Source organism: Leucoraja erinacea, chromosome 12 (assembly GCF_028641065.1).
Source record: "Leucoraja erinacea ecotype New England chromosome 12, Leri_hhj_1, whole genome shotgun sequence".
Classification (NCBI taxonomy): Eukaryota; Metazoa; Chordata; class Chondrichthyes; order Rajiformes; family Rajidae; genus Leucoraja; species Leucoraja erinaceus.
The window spans coordinates 3,421,158-3,439,578 of NC_073388.1; the positions used below are offsets into that span (position 1 = coordinate 3,421,158).

General features: G+C 47.1%; 1 protein-coding gene across 1 annotated transcript in view; it reads right to left on the reverse strand.

Moving 5' to 3' along the window:
* Positions 1 to 18,026, reverse strand: part of si:ch211-26b3.4 (connector enhancer of kinase suppressor of ras 2) — a 370,819-nt gene extending 352,793 nt beyond the window's left edge. Inside the window, exon 1 of the mRNA XM_055643472.1 lies at positions 17,836 to 18,026. Coding sequence (XP_055499447.1) covers positions 17,836 to 17,899 — 64 coding nt within the window. The 5' untranslated portion in view covers positions 17,900 to 18,026. The remainder of the gene's footprint in view (positions 1 to 17,835) is intronic.
* Between the last annotated feature and the right edge of the window lie 395 nt (positions 18,027 to 18,421).

An 18,421-nucleotide genomic window follows, 5' to 3' on the forward strand; every position in this document is an offset into this window, starting at 1 on the left:
AAGGAACTGCAGATGCTGAACTGTCATTTAAAATGTTCTCCTGGGTCATGGAGAGGTGAGGTTTGCAACTCCTCAGGGAAATTTAATGAAAGTCTTCGAGGAAAAGACAATGTGTAGCATATCCCAAGCTTCAAGGGAATACAAAACTGGGTGGGAGCCTTCAAGAGAACGCAAAAAGTCTGCTGAAGAGAAGCAAGTAACAATGGGTTACAATGTGAAAGAATGTCAGGTTATTACCTCTGTAGGTGGAATAGAATTGGAATATTTTTTTTTAAATGGTGAGAAAATAGTAAATGTTTGCTGAGACATTGAAAATAAATCAATTAAGACAGCAAGCAATTTACCCTAGGTACACAAAATTTCTGGAGAAACTCAGTGGGTACAGCAGCATTTATGGAGCGAAGGAAATAGGCGACGTTTCGGGCCGAAACCCTTCTTCAGACTGATGGGGGGTGGGGGGGGGAGAAGGAAGGAAAAGGGGAGGAGGAGGAGCCCGAGGGCGGGCGGATAGGAGGGTGGGAGGAGACAGCTAGAGGGTTAAGGAAGGGGAGGAGACAGTAAGGGCTAGCAAAATTGGGAGAATTCAATGTTCATGCCATCCGGACGCAAGCAACCCAGGCGGAATATGAGGTGCTGTTCCTCCAATTTCCGCTGTTGCTCACTCTGGCAATGGAAGAGACCCAGGACAGAGAGGTCGGATTGGGAATGGGAGGGGGAGTTGAAGTGCTGAGCCACCGGGAGGTCAGGTTGGTTATTGCGGACTGAGCGGAGGTGTTCGGCGAAACGATCGCCCAACCTACGCTTAGTCTCCCCGATGTTAATCAGCTGACATCTAGAGCAGCGGATGTAGTAGATGAGGTTGGAGGAGATGCAGGTGAACCTTTGTCGCAACTGGAACGATTGATTGGGTCCTTGAATGGAGTCGAGGGGGGAGGTGAAGGGACAGGTGTTGCATTTCTTGCGGTTCCAACGGAAAGCGCAATTTACCCTGCAAGGGTTGAGAGTATTTGTATGTATTGGCGAGACCAACATGTGGAGAACTGATGAAGGGTTTTTGATGCAAAACCTGGGGTCAAGGAAAGAACGTTCACGTCACGACCCTGTCTCCACCAATCTTTCCATCACCACGCACAAGAGGCACAAGAAACGACAAGACAGACACCATTGTGTGCAGATGCCGAGACGTGCGTTCAGCTCTGGCTGAGCAACGTCTAATCTTGTGTGTGGACTCAATTAGAAGAATGCAAAACCTCAAGTACAAACATAGACATAGAAAATAGGTGCAGGAGTGGACCATTTGGCCCTTTGAGCCTGCACCGCCATTCAATATGATCATGGCTGATCATCCAACTCAGTATCCCGTACCTGCCTTCTCTCCATACCCCCTGATCCCTTTAGCCACAAGGGCCACATCTAACTCCCTCTTAAATATAGCCAATGAACTGGGCCTCAACTACCTTCTGTGGCAGAGAATTCCAGAGATTCACCACTCTCAGTGTGAAAAAATACACCACTCTCTGTCTTATCTCGGTCCTAAAAGATTTCCCCCTTATCCTTAAACTGTGACCCCTTGTTCTGGACTTCCCCAACATCGGGAACAATCTTCCTGCATCTAGCCTGTTCAACCCCTTAAGAATTTTGTAAGTTTCTATAAGATCCCCCCTCAATCTTCTAAATTCTAGCGAGTACAAGCCGAGTCTATCCAGTCTTTCGTCATATGAAGGTCCTGACATCCCAGGAATCAGTCTGGTGAACCTTCTCTTTACTCCCTCTATGGCAAGAATGTCTTTCCTCAGATCAGGAGACCAAAACTGTACGCAATACTCCAGGTGTGTCTCACCAAGACCCTGTTTTTTGTAATTTCTCTTTCCACGTGTGCTGCGTGACTGGCTGAGTTCTGTTTTTGTTTCAGTTTGTTTGATTTTTCTATCCATTATTGTGCCATGCTGTGTGTAATTTTGATCTCCGTATTATATATTATATTTATATATTAATTTTATCTCCGAATGAAATACTTGTGCACCACAGCACACCACATTGCTGGGAATGAGAGTGTTTTTTGATGGAGAGATCGGGTAAGATTGGTCAATATCATAAGATTGTAAGACATAGGAGGAGAATTTAGGCCATTCAGTCCATCGGATCTGCTCCACCATTCAATCATGGCTTATCTACTGTTCTCGTCAACCACATTATACAGCCTTCTCCCCATATCCTGTAATGTCCCTACTAATCAATCCCGCTTTGAAAATACCCAATGGGTTTGGCTCCACGTCTGTCTGTGGCATCAATATTCCTTGGCGTTCATCAGAATGAGAGGTGATTTAATGAGCACCTACTGGATCCTGGAGTCATTGATAGGGGAGGTGATGACAGTCTGTTTCTGAAAGAATAAGGGGTCAGTCACTTATGACTGAGATGAGGGGAAATGTCTCTCGACCGAGCATGGTAAACTTTCGTAATTCTTTACCTCAGAAAACTATGAATGATTAGTTGCTGAGACTGCTCCCTGTAGAGTACAAAGAAATATCAAGAGATTGGGCAAGAAAGTGGGCAATGCAAAGGATCAGCCAGTATGGTGCTGAGGGGCTGTATCCTCTGTGTCGCAAGGAGCTGCAGATACTGCTTTAAACTGAGGATAGGCACAAATAGCTGGAGTAACTCAGCGGGTCAGACTGTAAATCCTGGCCAAAATAGATCCACAATAATGCAGAGGATTCCTGTATTTACAGGGCCTGTTAGCCCTTGCGGTATAAGAAGCCACAGGCTGCTGGCTGGTGCCCGGAAGTCTAGGTCCCAGATCAATACCTCAGATAAAGAAGGTCCAAGCAAAGATCCTATAGTGGAGGACCTTTGGGTCCAAGTATCTTTGCAGTTGTTAATATCTATGAGAAACTTGCAGAATAACTCCAAGGTATTGTAAATGCATGAATTTGATTGGAGTACTGCAAAGGAATTGTAAATAATGTAAATAAAGTTGCAAGACAGTTACCCTGTTGTTTGTTGATTGGCCAGAGTGTGGCCCTGACTGGATTGTTTGTGTTCCAGGGTAAATGTTGCATTATTTAGTTAACCTGACTTCCTTCCAGAAGCTTCTGTAAGAAACATTGTTTGAGACTGTAATTGGGTTAGGAAGCTGTCAATAATGTATTGATGTAATTGATTTTTATGATTGGATTGTAAGGGGAACCACCCCTAAGTAGTTTGCCCCCTCAAGGTTCGTAGGCCTATAAAAGATAGCCCCATTTTAGATCGGTTTAGATCTGGAAGGGCGCTTGGGACTGCGTGAACCTTTGGGGATGTCTGCTTGCACGAGGCTGAGGGGCTTGGCCAGGCAGAGACAAGGATCGAACCCGCGGTGGTTAGATATCGTATAGGAGAGTTTATTTTTCATTCTAAAAATAAAGATTGGTTGGTCCAGTGCTTGAGTCAATGTTTTACTGAACAAGACCAAGGGGGGTAAGCTTTAGGAGTTTATTTACAAAGCAGCATCTCTGGAGAGAAGGAATAGGTGTTGCCTCGAGCTGAGACCCTTCTTCAGGCTGGAGACTTCAGTCTTAAGATGGGTCTCAAACTGAAACATCACCTATTCCTTTTCTCCAGAGATGCTGCCCGACACACCGAGTTGCTCCAGCATTTTATGTCTATCTTAAGCTATATCCGCTGCTATGATTTCTCACATTCTTTTGCTCTGATAAATCTTCAGCCCTGGATGAAATGTATTCCAGTCTATAACAAGAAGCAAGAGAGGAAATAGCAGGAAATAGGTGGGACCAGAAAAGAAAAAAACTGCTGACAATGTTAATTCATTAAAGAGGAAGTGATAGTCCGGGTATTTATAGGATAATTAATTAAGCCTTGGTGATTAAAAAAATGAATGGGAACATTTGCACGAGCAGTTCTAAACTTTGATGAGAAGGACATAAATAACCAAAACCAGTCAGAATGGAGTTGTTGTCGTTACATTTCTTTTGAGAATGTATCAAAGAGATTAATGAAATGACATGTTTGGAAAATGTCCACTGAAGTTTTGTCAGGATTTTTGACAGGGTCTCACTTGGGAAAATAGTCAGAAGTGTAAAAGCCAATGAAATCCTGGCAAGGGTGGCAATTTAGAAGCATTTTATCAGGATGGGTCACAGCTTGGTTTGGGAACAGCTCCATCCAAGACCGCAAGAAATTGCAGCGAATTGTGGACATTGCAGCCCAGACTATCACACAAGCCAACCTTCCTTCCATTGACTCCATTTACACCTCACGCTGCCTCGGCAAGGCGGGCAGCATCATGAAGGACCAGTCTCACCCGGGCCACTCCCTCTTCTCCCCTCTCCAATCAGGCAAGAGGTACAGAAGTGTGATGTAATTGAAATGTATCCAGATTCAGGGACAGTTTCTTCCCAGCTGTTATCAGACAACTGAATCATCCCACCACAACTAGAGAGCGGTCCTGAACTACTATCTACCTCATTGGAGACCCTTGGACTATAATTCATTGGACTTTACTATATTTTATCTTGCACTAAACATTATTAACGTTATCCCCTTTATCATGTATCTATACACTGTGGACGGCTCGATTGTAATCATGTATTGTCTTTCCGCTGACTGGTTAGCATGCAACAAAAGCTTTTCACTGTACCTAGGTACACCTGACAATAAACTAAACTAAACTAACTAGATTTGGAAATGGTGAAGTGGCAAGAGGTTTAACAGTTAATGTGTGTGTTTTGTAACTGTTGGTCTGTTTCTAGTTGGGCTGCATGGAGCTCAGCATTTCTATAAGGTGATTTCACGAAAGGTCACTGGAGCGTAGATCCGCACCCACGTGACCGAAAATCTCAACTGGAGTACATGTTATACATCGGTACATGTTAGTGAATGGGAAAACACACACTTTCCCACCCGTTAAAAACATGGAAAACGGCCGATATTTGAGCTGAAATTTTCTGTGCTAGTCGGGGTGACCGTGAAGCACAGCGACCTAAATTTTCAGGCAAAAAAAAGATAGAAAGTAAGGTAATTACAAGAGGGAACTGAAGGTGGAAAAACAGCGGAAGTGAACAGCAGACATTTGCCGTGGAGATTTAAAGATCCAAAATATCGGGAATTATCGCGTTTGCTCGCTGAATTTCATCAAAAGTAAGTTAATAATGCCTTACTTTTGATGAAATTCAGCGAGCAAACGCGATAATTCCCGATATTTTGGATCTTTAAATCTCCACGGCAAATGTCTGCTGTTCACTTCCGCTGTAGGCCATGGGATGCTATATAAAGTTTTTATGAATTATTTTAAATGCATGAGAATCCGTTTAAAATAACTCATATAAGATGAATTGGTGGTCTTTTCATTCAACTTGGAGGCTAAAGAAAATAAGGAACTCGTTGTCTCAAAGACTTGAAAAATTAGAGATTCATTAGATTAAAAATATGATCTTAACATTACTTTTCTGATGGGCTAAATGGCACCTTCCTGTCATTCTAAGGGGTTATCACAGTGGTACCAACACTGGTCCAATTATGTTTCTTTCAACTTGAGTTACTGATTCATTTTGCAAAGTAGATGCAGTAAAGATACAATGTAAATACCTAGATAGACATAAAATGCTGGAGTAACTCAGCGGACAGGCAGCAGTTCTGGAGAGAAGGAATGGGTGATGTTTCTGGTCGAGACCCTTCTTCAGACTGATGTCTGGGGAGTAGGCGGGACAGAGATAAAATGTAGTTGGAGACAGCAAGACTCGTTGGAGAACTGGGAAGGGATGGAGAGAGAGGGAATGCAAGGGCTACTTGAAGTTAGAGAAGTCAATGTTCATACCGCTGGGGTGTAAGTTACCCAAGCGAAATATGAAGTGCTGTTCCCCCAACCTCACTCTGACAATGGAGGAGACTCAAGGCAGAAAGGTCAGTGTTGGAATGGGAGAGGGAGTTAAAGTGCTGAGCAACCGGGAGATCAGGTAGGTTTAGGCAGACTGTGCGGAGGTGTTCAGCGAAACGATCGCCGAGTCTGCGCTTGGTCTCGCCAATATACTGGAGTCCACACCTGGAACAGTGGATATAGTGGATGAGGTTGGAGGAGATGCAAGTGAACCTCTGCCCCACCTGAAAAGACTGTCGTGGTCCTTGGACAGAGTCGAGGGGGGGAGGTAAAGGGACACATGTTGCATCTCCTGCGGTTGCAGGGAAAGTACATGGGGAGGGGGTGGTTTGGGTGGGAAAGGACGAGTTGACCAGGGAGATGTGGAAGGAATGGTCTCTGCCGAAAGCAGACAGGGGTGTAGATGGGAAGATGTAGCTAGCAGTGGGATCCCGTCGGAGGTGGTGAAAACTCAGTGCCCGCTGAGTTACTCAAGCATTTTGTGTCGAACTTAGATTTAAACCAGCATCTGTTGTTCTTTCCTACACATGATGTAAATACCTATCTGGTAAACCAAAGAATGTCAAGAATAAATAAATTAAATATTTGCATCTTTAAGCGAGGGTTTGTAGGTTAATTGGAACTAGTGTGAATCGGCAATCGCTGGTCGGCACGGGCTTGGTGGGCCAAAGGGCATGTTTCCATGCAGCATCTCTAAACTCTGCAAATATTACATTTATTTATTCTTGCTTTCTCTCTATCATTTGCTTTACCGAATTATTTACAATGTTACTTTCCTGTTCTGCTTTGGACAAATACATTTGTAACTGGAGTTAAAACTTTAAAAGAGTTAAAGGTAGCACAAAAATTACCTAACTTGTTGTGAATATAGTGTTTGAAAAGATGGGCAGTGAACCACTTCCTTAGATGTGAGATGTTATGTAAAGTGCTAGGTGAAATGTATCATCCTTCAGATCTGCTGTGTAATGCATTTTGTCAGAAAATATAATGAATTTCAGTAACATGGAAGCAGCTGTCACATTTAGACATCAGTGAAGCTCTGATGGACGTGTGAGGTATCTGGGAATCTATTAACATGAATTAAATACCATAGTTTTAACAACAAATTATTTTCAAATATTTCATGTTGACAGAATCTAAATAATAGGGCTTTTTATAACATATTACTTTGACTATTAAAATTAATCTTCAAAGCGGATCTGTTATTAAATTTGTCAAATCATTTTTGTCTAGATTAGAGACACAGCACTTTGGCCCACCGTGTCCATGCCAACCATTGATCAACCATGAAACTGTCCCTGAATCTGGAGGTGTGCCTTTTCACACTTCTATACCTTTTGCCCGATGGGAGAAGGGAGAAGAGGGAGTGGCCGGGGTGCGACTGGTACTTGATGATGCTGCTGCTGGGGCCTTGCCGAGGCAGAGTGAGGTGTGAATGGGGTCATTAGAAGGGAGGTTGCTTTGTGTGATGGTCTGGGCTGCAATGTCCACAATTTGCTGCAATTTCTTGCGGTCTTGGATGGAGCTGTTCCCAAACCAAGCTGTGTTGCATCCCGATAAAATGCTTTCTACGGCGCATCTGTAGATGTTGGTGAGAGTTGTAGGGGACATGCCGAACGTCCTAACCTTCTGAGGAAGTAGAGGCGTTGGTGGGCTTTCTTGGACATTATGTCAATATGGGTGGTCCAGGAGAAGTTGCTGGTGATATTGACTTGAAGTTTTCAACCAACCATCTCTACTTTGGCAATGTCAATGCAAACTGGGGTGCGTGTGCCACTTCGCTTCCTGAAGTCGATCACTATCCTTGGAATTATTAACTTACTTTTGATGAAATTCAGCGAGCAAACGCGATAATTCCCGATATTTTGGATCTTTAAATCTCCACTGCAACTGTCGGCTGTTCACTTCCGCTGTTTTCTACCTTCAGTTCCCTCTTGTAATTACCTTACTTTCTATCTTTTTTTTTGCCTGAAAATTTAGGTCGCTGTGCTTCATGGTCACCCCGACAAGCACAGAAAATTTCAGCTAAAAAATCGTCCGTTTTCCATGTTTTTAACGGGTGGGAAAGTGCATGTTTCCCCATTCACTAACATGTACCGAACTGACATATGTCCTCCAGTTAAAATTTTCGGTCGCGTGAGGGGGGATCTACGCTCATTTGACCATTGGTGAAATCACCCTATACAAACTAATGAAGTGTAGCTGAGATTGTACAGGGCATTGATAATATCACATTAGGACTGCCATGTGCTTGCTGTCTATCCTCTGTGATGTTATATTTGCTTTAGGGTCACCAGGTCATAGATTCCCTGGGAGCGACGGAAAGTGCTGGAGTAACTCCGCGGGTCAGGCAGCATCTCTGGAGAACATGGGTAGGTCACGTTTCGAGTCGGGACCCTCCTTCAGTCCCAGATGGATTCCCTGGTTCCTCTGGTAAAAGGGGGGGCCTAGTTTGAGGATAAGGGGTCAGCCATTTAAGAGTGAAATAAGACCGTTCGTTGTGCAGAGGATGAAAGCCCTTGAAATTCTCTGCCATAGAGAGCTATTGACGCCTAGTTGTTAAGTATGTTCAAAGCTGAAACAGGTTCATTGTTGAACAGAGAGAGAATCATAGGACATTGAGATCAGACGGAAAATGGAACCGAGGGAAAGGATATGCCATACAGTTACTGGATGAGTATTCAACGATCTCCTCCTGCATCTCCCCGTTATATTCTTCATCAGTTTCTTCAATGGCATTGATCCCATTCATCCTCAACTACATATGCTTATTGACCCGGGTTCAATCCTAACCCTGGGTGCTGTTGTGTAGAGTTTGTAAGTTCTCCCCAAGACTGGGTGGGTTTCCTCCAGGTGCTCTGGTTTCCTCCCACATCCCAAAGACGTTTGGGTTTGTAGGTTAATTGGCCCTCTGTAAAAGTAGCCCTGGTGTGTAGGGCTGAGAAAGGGGGTTCACATAGAACCAGAGTGAAGGGGTGATCATAGAAACATAGAAAATAGGTGCAGGAAGAGGCCATTCAGCCCTTCAAGCCAGCACCGCCATTCATTGTGATCATGGCTGATCAGCAGTCAGCGTGGATTCGACGGGCTGAAGGACTTGTTTATATGCTGTATGTTACAATTAATTCAGTCAGTCAAAGGTGGTACTTGGTTGTCCGATTAAAATGAGACATAAAACACCCTTCTAGGAAGGGGTTATTGATAAAATAGTTCACAGGAAGTTAATTTTTCAAAGCACAACATACTGTAAAATTAGACACAGGCACGGTTACTAAAATCAATTCTAATGTATCATAATATCCTCCGTTTTGAAGTTTTCACGTCCATTTTCACACAACCCAATAAACGTCAGAAATCTCCAACTGGCCAATCCCCATTATTGGCAAAATGATAAGGTCATAATGCAAATCAATTGTCACAATCTGACCATCTCATTTTTGCAGGTAGACAAAAATGCTGGAGAAACTCAACGGGTGCAGCAGCATCTATGGAGCGAAGGAAATAGGCAACGTTTCGGACTGAAACCCTTCTTCAGGCCCAAAACATTGCCTATTTCCTTTGCTCCATAGATGCTGCTGCACCCGTTGAGTTTCTCCAGCATTTGTGTCTACTTTTGATTTTCCAGCATCTGCAGTTCCTTCCTAAACATCTCATTTTTGCACCTCTGCTTATTGGCTTGGAGGCATGGCATCAAGAAGTCTTTGATCACAAGTTACTATATTGCTGCATCCTGGTTGGCCATAGATCACATCTTGTAGCACACTGGATAGCCTTGGCAATGTAGTAAACGGTGGCGATGAAATGCCATTCACTCCCCCAAAGCTACAACAAAAAATATACTTTGCATGAAACTCAAACCATGGAAAACAACCAGAACCAAATTCAACAAGTATCTAAATTCTTATCTAAAAATGATGGACATTATGAATTTTCTACCTGACAAATATTTCATTTTTTTGGACCTATTTTCCTGACAAATGCAGAAACGTTTGCAAGTCAATGATTTAATGCATTATCAAATGTGGTTTAGTTTAAAGGCACAGCATGCAAACTAGCCCATCGAGTCCACACTGATCATTGATCACACTAGTTTGGTTTAATTTTATTTAAAGGTACAGAATGGAAACATGCCCTTCGGCCCACCGTGTTCGCACTGACCAATGATCACCCACGCACTAGTTATATCCCACACATTAGAGATAATTTACCAAAAGCTATTAAGCCAATTAACCAATTAGCTAATTAACTGGTATCGTCCAATATTATCCCATTTTCTCATCCACCAATATTGCCCCAAATCACTCGGAACAATTTACAGATTGTAGCAATTAACCTACAAACCTGCACATCTTTGGGAAACCAGAGCATCTGAAGGAAACGCACACGGTCACAGGGAGAACGTGCAAACTCCACACAGACAGCACCCAAGGTGAGAATCAAGCCAGGTCACTGGTGCTATGAGGCAGCGGCTCTACCAGCTGCGCCACTGTGCCCACCATAATTTTCGGGTATAATATAATAATAATAAATTTTATTTATGGGCGCCTTTCAAGAGTCTCAAGGACACCTTACAAATATTTAGCAGGTAGAGGAAAAAACATGTAAGGGGAATTAAATAAATAGTAGAGACATGACTAGTACACAAAGTAAAGACAGAATTCAATTCAAAACATAATACGAGGCAATTAATGCACAGATGAAAAGAGAGGGAGACGTGGGGCTAAGGATAGGCAGAGGTGAAGAGATGGGTCTTGAGGCGGGACTGGAAGATGGTGAGGGACACGGAATTGCGGATCAGTTGGGGGAGGGAGTTCCAGAGCCTGGGAGCTGCCCTGGAGAAGGCTCTGTCCCCAAAACTGCTGAGGTTGGACTTGTGGATGGAGAGGAGACCAGCTGATGTGGATCTGAGGGACCGTGAGGGTTGGTAGGGGGAGAGGAGGTCAGTGAGACATGGGGGGGCCAGATGGTGGAGGGCTTTGTAGGTGAGGATCAGGATTTTGTAGGTGATCCGGTGGGAGATGAGAAGCCAGTGAAGTTGTTCGAGGACTGGAGTGATGTGATGCCAGGATTTGGTGTGGGTGATGAGTCGGGCGGCTGCGTTCTGGACCAGTTGGAGTCGGTTGATGTAGGTGGAGCCGATGCCAAGGAGAAGTGAGTTGCAATAGTCCAGTCGGGAGGAGATGAAGGCATGGATGAGTCTTTCAGCAGTGGGAGGTGTGAGAGAGGGTCTGAGTTTGGCGATGTTGCGGAGATGAAAGAAGGAGGTTTTAATGGCATGGAGGATGTGAGGCTCAAGGGAGAGGGTGGAATCAAAGATCACGTCAAGGTTGCGGGCCTGGGGAGATGGGGAGACAGTGGTGCTGTCGATGGTGAGAGTGGGGTTATTGATTTTGCTGAGTGTGGTATTTTGTATTTGTATTTCTGCAATCGCCACCAAAATATCAACCATTCATGCTTCAAAAACTACTGTGAAGGGTGAAGGGTAAAGGTGAGTGTAAGGTTGTATACCTGGAGAGGGGAATTCCCTAGAGAAGGAACCCTGGTCTCTGCCGCTGTAAGGCAGCAACTCTACCGCTGTGCCGCCTGGCATTACTCCGTTTTGTGCCTATCCTGGACATTACCCTCTGTGAGCACATAACATTTGTGGGCCTATCTTCATGGGGCTGACACCCAAAGCCCACTCCACTGCTGTGGGTTGGGCTACATAGAACATATGATTGAATGGGCAGGTGGGGGCCACTAGTGTAGATGGGCACGGAACCAGATTGGCAACAAGATTCCACCCCTTAGCCCAACACTCATCCCCTCCATTCCCTTGCTCATCGGACAAACCTAGATTTTTAAATGAACAAGATGCCTACCACTTCCACTGGTGTCAGGGGTTCTGAGTAAGAGATATTACCCCTAAACTTCTGTCAGGAGAACGGGGAATCTTCCCTAGGAGGGCTTGTCCAGATAGATCATCCATGATTGAATGGTGGAGTAGACTTGATGGGCCATTCAGCCTATCAAGTCTACTCCACCATTCAATCATGGCTGATCTATCTCTACTCCTATCTAACTCTACTCCTATCACTTATGATCTTATGAAAAGTAACAGGTGCAATATCCCTTCCAAATGCCACCCACTTGAGTGTACTAAATATAAAGATGTATAAAATCATGAGGGGAATAAATAAGGTGAGCACACAGAGTATTTTACCCGGAGGAGAGGAATCAAGAACAAGAGAGCATCGGTTTAAGGTGAAAGAGGAAAGATTTAATAGGACCCTGAGAGGCAACTTTTTCGCACAGGAGTATGGTGGGTGCATGGAATCAGCTGCCAGAGGAGGTGCTTGAGGCAGAACCTATAACATCAGTCTGAAGAAGGGTCTCGACCTGAAACGTCGCCTATTCCTTCTCTCCAGAGATGCTGCCTGTCCCGCTGAGTTACTCCAGCATTTTGTGTCTACCTTCGATTTGAACCAGCATCTGCAGTTATTTCCTGCACACTAGAACACCATTTGCTTAGTTGACTGTCAAGTGTATGGGGGGGGGGGGGGGGCAGTGAAATGCATTTGGTTGCGTGGGAAAGACTAGACATGATTACAATCCACAGTGTACAATTACAGGATGAAGGGAAATGTGAAATACATTTAGACTGGTACATGGATAGGATAGGTTTGGAGGGATATGGCCAAAAAGCAGGCAGGTGGGACTAGTGTAGATGGTGGGTGTGGACAGATTGGGCCGAAGGGCCTGTGTCCGCGCTGCATGACTCTCTGACTATGAAATGCCAGGTAAAAGTGCGTGATTGTTACAAACTATGAGATAAAGAGTAAAGTGCCGAAAACACTCCGGGGCCAAAAGGTATTTAATGTTCAGTTATTCTTTGCAAGATTGGGTGCAAATTACATCTGTCCAAAAACTGAAATAAGTCAAAGATACCTTATTTTGTTCTCTGCTGGCGTAGTCCTGTGGTGGACATCTGTGATCAGCGGCACGTCTACACAGCAGTGGCCCGACGGAGGTCTGATGTGTGACCGAACTCCGTCTGACCACAACGCTCATCGCTGAGTTTAACCCGTCTGAAACGGCGCCTATCCATGGTTAACACCCTACAGATGCTGCCTGGCCCGCTCCACAGATGCTGCCTGGCCCGCTCCACAGATGCTGCCTGGCCCGCTCCACAGATGCTGCCTGACCCGCTCCACAGATGCTGCCTGACCCGCTCCACAGATGCTGCCTGGCCCGCTCTACAGAGATGCTGCCTGACCCGCTCCACAGATGCTGCCTGGCCCGCTCCACAGATGCTGCCTGGCCCGCTCCACAGATGCTGCCTGACCCACTGAGTAATGCCCCTGTCCCACTTAGGAAACCTGAACGGAAACCTCTGGAGACTTTGTGCCCCACCCAAAGTTTCCGTGCGGTTCCCGGAGGTTGCAGGTGGTTGCCGGAGGTTGCAGGTAGTGGAAGCAGGAAGGGAGACTGACAAAAACCTCCGGGAACCGCACGGAAACCTTGGGTGGGGCGCAAAGTCTCCAGAGGTTTCTGTTCTGGTTTCCTAAGTGGGACAGGGGCATTACTCCAGCACTCTGTGCTCTACGCGAGTTCCCTGCAACTCCCCTGTGTCCACAGAGCTGTGGGCACTGTGATACGTCCATCTAGTTCCCCCACAGCTCGTACCTGAGAATGTTTCGCATCGATCGCTATGGGTGGGTGGGAGGGGGGGGGGGGGGGGCTCTCTAGAGCGGGCCAGGCAGCATCTGTGGAGCGGGTCAGGCAGCATCTGTGGAGCGGGCCAGGCAGCATCTGTGGAGCGGGTCAGGCAGCATCTCTGGAGCGGGTCAGGCAGCATCTCTGGAGCGGGTCAGGCAGCATCTGTGGAGCGGGCCAGGCAGCATCCTTGGTGGGCATGAGTTTGGCTTGATTGTATTTATGTGTCTCTCATGTTACAGCGTGTTTACGAGTCTAAGTACCATTAAGAATATTTTCCGTTTCGATTTATTATTGTCTACCGAGGTGCAGTGAAAAGCGTAGTTCTGCTTGCCCTCCAAACATCCTACACATAAATACAATCAAGCCAAACTCGTGTACAATAGATAGAGCAAATGAGAATATAGAGTGCAGAATATAGTTCTCAGCAATATGATGAAAAAAGCCAACACCAATGGCAACAGTAACACAATCAATTCGAGATTAAATGCTTTAAAGTGAGAAATGGCTTTGTGTTTGTTACGGGGAGAAGGCAGGAGAATGGGGTTGAGAGGGAACAGTAGATCAGCCATGATCGAATGGCGGAGCACATTCGATGGGCCGAATGGCCTAAATCTTCCCTTATATGAACATAGACGTAGAAGCATAGAAAACAGGTACAGGAGTAGGCCATTCGACCCTTCGAGTCTGCACCGCCATTCAATATGATCATGGCTGATCATCCACAATCAGTACCCCGTTCCTGCTTTTCCCCCCATATCCCTTGATTCCCTTAGCCCTAAGAGCTAAATCTAACTCTCTCTTGAATACTTATGTCTACTTATGCATCTCTGAAGAACGTGGACAAGTGACGTTTCGGGTCGGAAGCCTTCTTCAGACTAATTGTAAGGGGTGGGCGTGGGGGGGGGTGGGGGGGATGGTGATGGTGATGGGGATGGGGATGGGGGATGGGGTGGGCGATGGGGGTGGGCGTGGGGTGGGGGGGGGGGGAGGGGGGGGGTGGTGGGGGGTGGGGGGAGGGGGGGTGGAGTGGGGATGGGGGTGGGGGTGGAGTAGGGGTGGGGTGGGGGTGGGGGTGGGGGGGGTGGTGTAGTGGGAGAGAGGGAGGGGGGACAAAGCGATGGGGATGGGTAGGAAGGAACTGGGGATGGGGATGGGGATGGGGGTGAAGTCGTCTGCTTTGATTGGGGTTTTGAGCTGGGAGAGAGGAGAGACAGGACAAAGCGTGGCAGGTAAGAGGTAGGAAGGAACTGCAGATGCTGGTTTACATCTCCTTGTACATCGTCTGCTTTGATCTGTCGTTTTCGCACCTTGCCCTTCCTTTATCTCTGTGCCTCCCTCTTTCCTGACTCTCAGTCTGAAGAAGGGCCCTCGGCGCATGCATCCTGTGCGTTTGCACAGCCGACGCAGTCCTCGGGCTACACTCCCTTGCTGTGCCAAAGGAGACTCTTTCAACGTGGATGAACACTGTGTGAATGAATCATCAGCCGCGCTATTACATGTTACAAAAAGAAAAATCAGACGAAACATGAATGGGAAACACCACATGTAAATGAACGATACGCCCTCCTCCCTCGATATTGCCTTCACACTGAGTCGCTTTACGGGTTCGCAAGGCAGCAAGTTTAAACCATGTACCGTACACGGGAGAATATATTACAGTGGGGACTCGGTGGGGAATTGATTACACCTGACCTACAAAGCCTACAATGATGATTGGCAGGCTTTATTACATTACGAAGATGACATTTTACAGTGCAGCGGATGGCTGAAATATTCTTTGGGTTTCAGTGAAGTGGGAACCGGGAAATGAGTTTGCGGGAGCTCTGTGATAGGGACGGTTTATCGATCGGGAAGGTTGACGGGGAATGAAGATTTTTAGACAGTACTCTCTATGCTGGTGACATATCAGTTACTGCAGAGTTTTTGGCCTCCGTCCAATTCCCGGACAGAGGGAGAAGGCCAGAGGTTTTAGAGATACAGCGCGGAAACAAGGCCGACGATTAGACACAAAATGCTGGAGTAACTCAGCGGGACAGGCAGCATCCCTGGAGGGAAGGAATGGGTGCCTTCTTCAGACACGGGGATAAGGCCCTTCGGCCCACCAGGTCATAGAAACATAGAAAATAGGTGTAGGAGTAGGCCATTCGGCCCTTCAATATGATCATGGCTGATCATGCAACTCAGTATCCTGTACCTGCCTTCTCTCCATACCCCCTGATCCCTTTAGCCACATCTAACTCCCTCTTAAATATAGCCAATGAACTGGCCTCAACTACTTTCTGTGGCAAAGAATTCCACAGATTCACCACTCTCTGTGTGAAAAAAAAAATTCTCATCTCGGTCCTAAAAGACTTCCCCCTTATCCTTAAACTGTGACCCGTTGTTCTGGACTTCCCCAACATCGGGAACAATCTTCCTGCATCTAGCCTGTCCAACCCCTTAAGAATTGTGTAAGTTTCTATAAGATCCCCCCTCAATCTTCTAAATTCTAGCGAGTACAAACCGAGTCTATCCAGTCTTTCTTCATACGAGTCCTGACATCCCAGGAATCAGTCTGGTGAACCTTCTCTGTACTCCCTCTATGGCAAGAGCGTATTTCCTCTGATTAGGAGACCAACACTGTACGCAATACTCCAGGTGTGGTCTCACCAAGACCCTGTACAACTGCAGTAGAACGTCCCTGCTCCTATACTCAAATCCTTTTGCTATAAATGCTAACATACCATTCGCTTTCTTCACTGCCTGCTGCACCTGCATGCCTACTTTCAATGGCTGGTGTACCATGACACCCAGGTCTCGTTGCATCTCCCCTTTTCCTAATCGGCCACCATTCAGATAATGGTCTAATGTTGATCACCTGTTCACACCAGCCCTGTACTCGTCGCTTCCGCCACACCAGGGACAATTTACAGAGGGCCAATTAACTTACAACCTTGCACCTCTTTGGGATGTGGGAGGAAACCGGAGCACCCGGAGAAATCCCACGCTCACCCACAGAAGCGGACTTTCCTTTCCAGCAAACTGTCCCAGGCGCTGGGACAAGCCACTGAATAAATGGGGCACAGCGAGAGTTGCTGCCTCACAGCGCCAGAGACCGGGTTCGATCCTGACACCGGCTGCTGTTTGCATGGAGTTTGTACGTTGTCCCAGTGACCGCGTGGGGTTTCTTCGGGTGCTCCGGGCCCTCCACTACCCCGCAACCCCCCCCCCCCAACCACACACACACACACACTCCAAAGAAGCACAGGTTTGTAGATGAATTGGCTTCAGTAAAATGTGTACATTGTCCCTCGTGTGTGTAGGGTACTGCTTGCTGGTGTGGGGGCGATCCCTGGTCGGTGGGGACTCGGTGGGCCGGAAGGTTTGTTTCCGCGCTGTATCTCTAAAGTGTAATGGCAAAACCCGGCCAACTCGAAGTCGGAGGCTTCTTTCAGAAAAGCAAGGCGGGAATTGTATGCGGACTGCTCGTTTCACCAACACGGATACGGGGGCTGGAGCGAGCCTGCTGCATGAAGCGCGTCTCTCTCTCTCTCTCTCTCTCTCTCTAGTCGTGGGAGAAATATTGCAGTTGATCAATCTGCTCAGAGGTGGCATTCTTCCCTATTTGGCAATAGCTGCATTGGCCTGATGTGAATACGGTGCACGATGAACGGGAGGAGGGGGGATGGAGAGGGGGTGGGGGGCAGAGATACAACGCGAATGCACAATACATGTCCGTGGGAATCCGAGAATAGTCACACACACGCGAAAGACGGTGTGTGTGTGTGTGTGTGTGTGTGTGTGTGTGTGTCCCACGGGCTGGCAGCAGCACATCACTCGCGGCTTCAGTGAAGCAGCTGTACTGGATCCAAGCCGCAACACATCAGCGCAGCCCGCTCGCCACCAGCATCCTCTTGCCGAAGACCGCGCATCCTCGCCCCATCCAGCTTATCCCCCCGGGAAACGCGATTCCAAAGACGTTTTTGAAAAGACACACACTCAGTGGTTGTTGCAAAGACACAAGTGGTACCCTGAGCCCCCCTGAATCCACTCGCTGCCAGCGGCGTAGAGCGGGTCAGTGTGCTAGTATCTATCTGTCTCACTATCTCACTGGCTCACACTCTGGGCTATTTCTGCCAGACCAGATCCCCCCCAATCCCCATCATCGCCTCCACCAGTCTAAGTGCGACGCTAAAATGAACACATACCGAAGCAAAATACAATTTAAAAAAAGCTGCGGCTGGCTCCAAACGCCCATGTTAAAATGCACGAAACACAAGTACCTTTCATCCAGTCCACCACATGCTTGGGCGACCATTTACTGATGGGATCCATAATCAAAGCCATGGGTGCCCGGGGTTGGTGTGAGCACACGCCGGGGAGAAACGGGAGATCAGATCATTCAAAGCATGTCTGAAGGAACGAGGGCTCCGATTGTGATGGTACATCCAGATCCGTGTGTGTGTGTGTGTGTGTGTGTGTGGGGGGGAGGGAGGCAGGGGGGGGAGGGAGGGGCTTCGGTTTGCTGGAGCCCAGCGCTTGCAGCCGCACTGGGTCGGTCGGTCCGGTCGGTGGCGGTGGGTGGATAGATAGATAGATAGTGTGTTGGCGGCAGCCTGGCCGCTCGCTGCCCGCAGTCACCCCAGCCACGGTGCGCCGGAAATAGCGCAATATGCAAAGCCAGGGCTTGCCGCTCGCCACTCGCATCATGCTCTTCCCAAAACTATCTGGTGCTGGAGGGGAGGGGAGGGGAAGGGAAGGGAGAGGGAGACGGGCCGCTTGCAAGGAGGAGGTGAGTGGCGTCACACATACTCATTCACACATCCCTCACTCACCCACATACATTCACTCATACTCACTCACATTCAC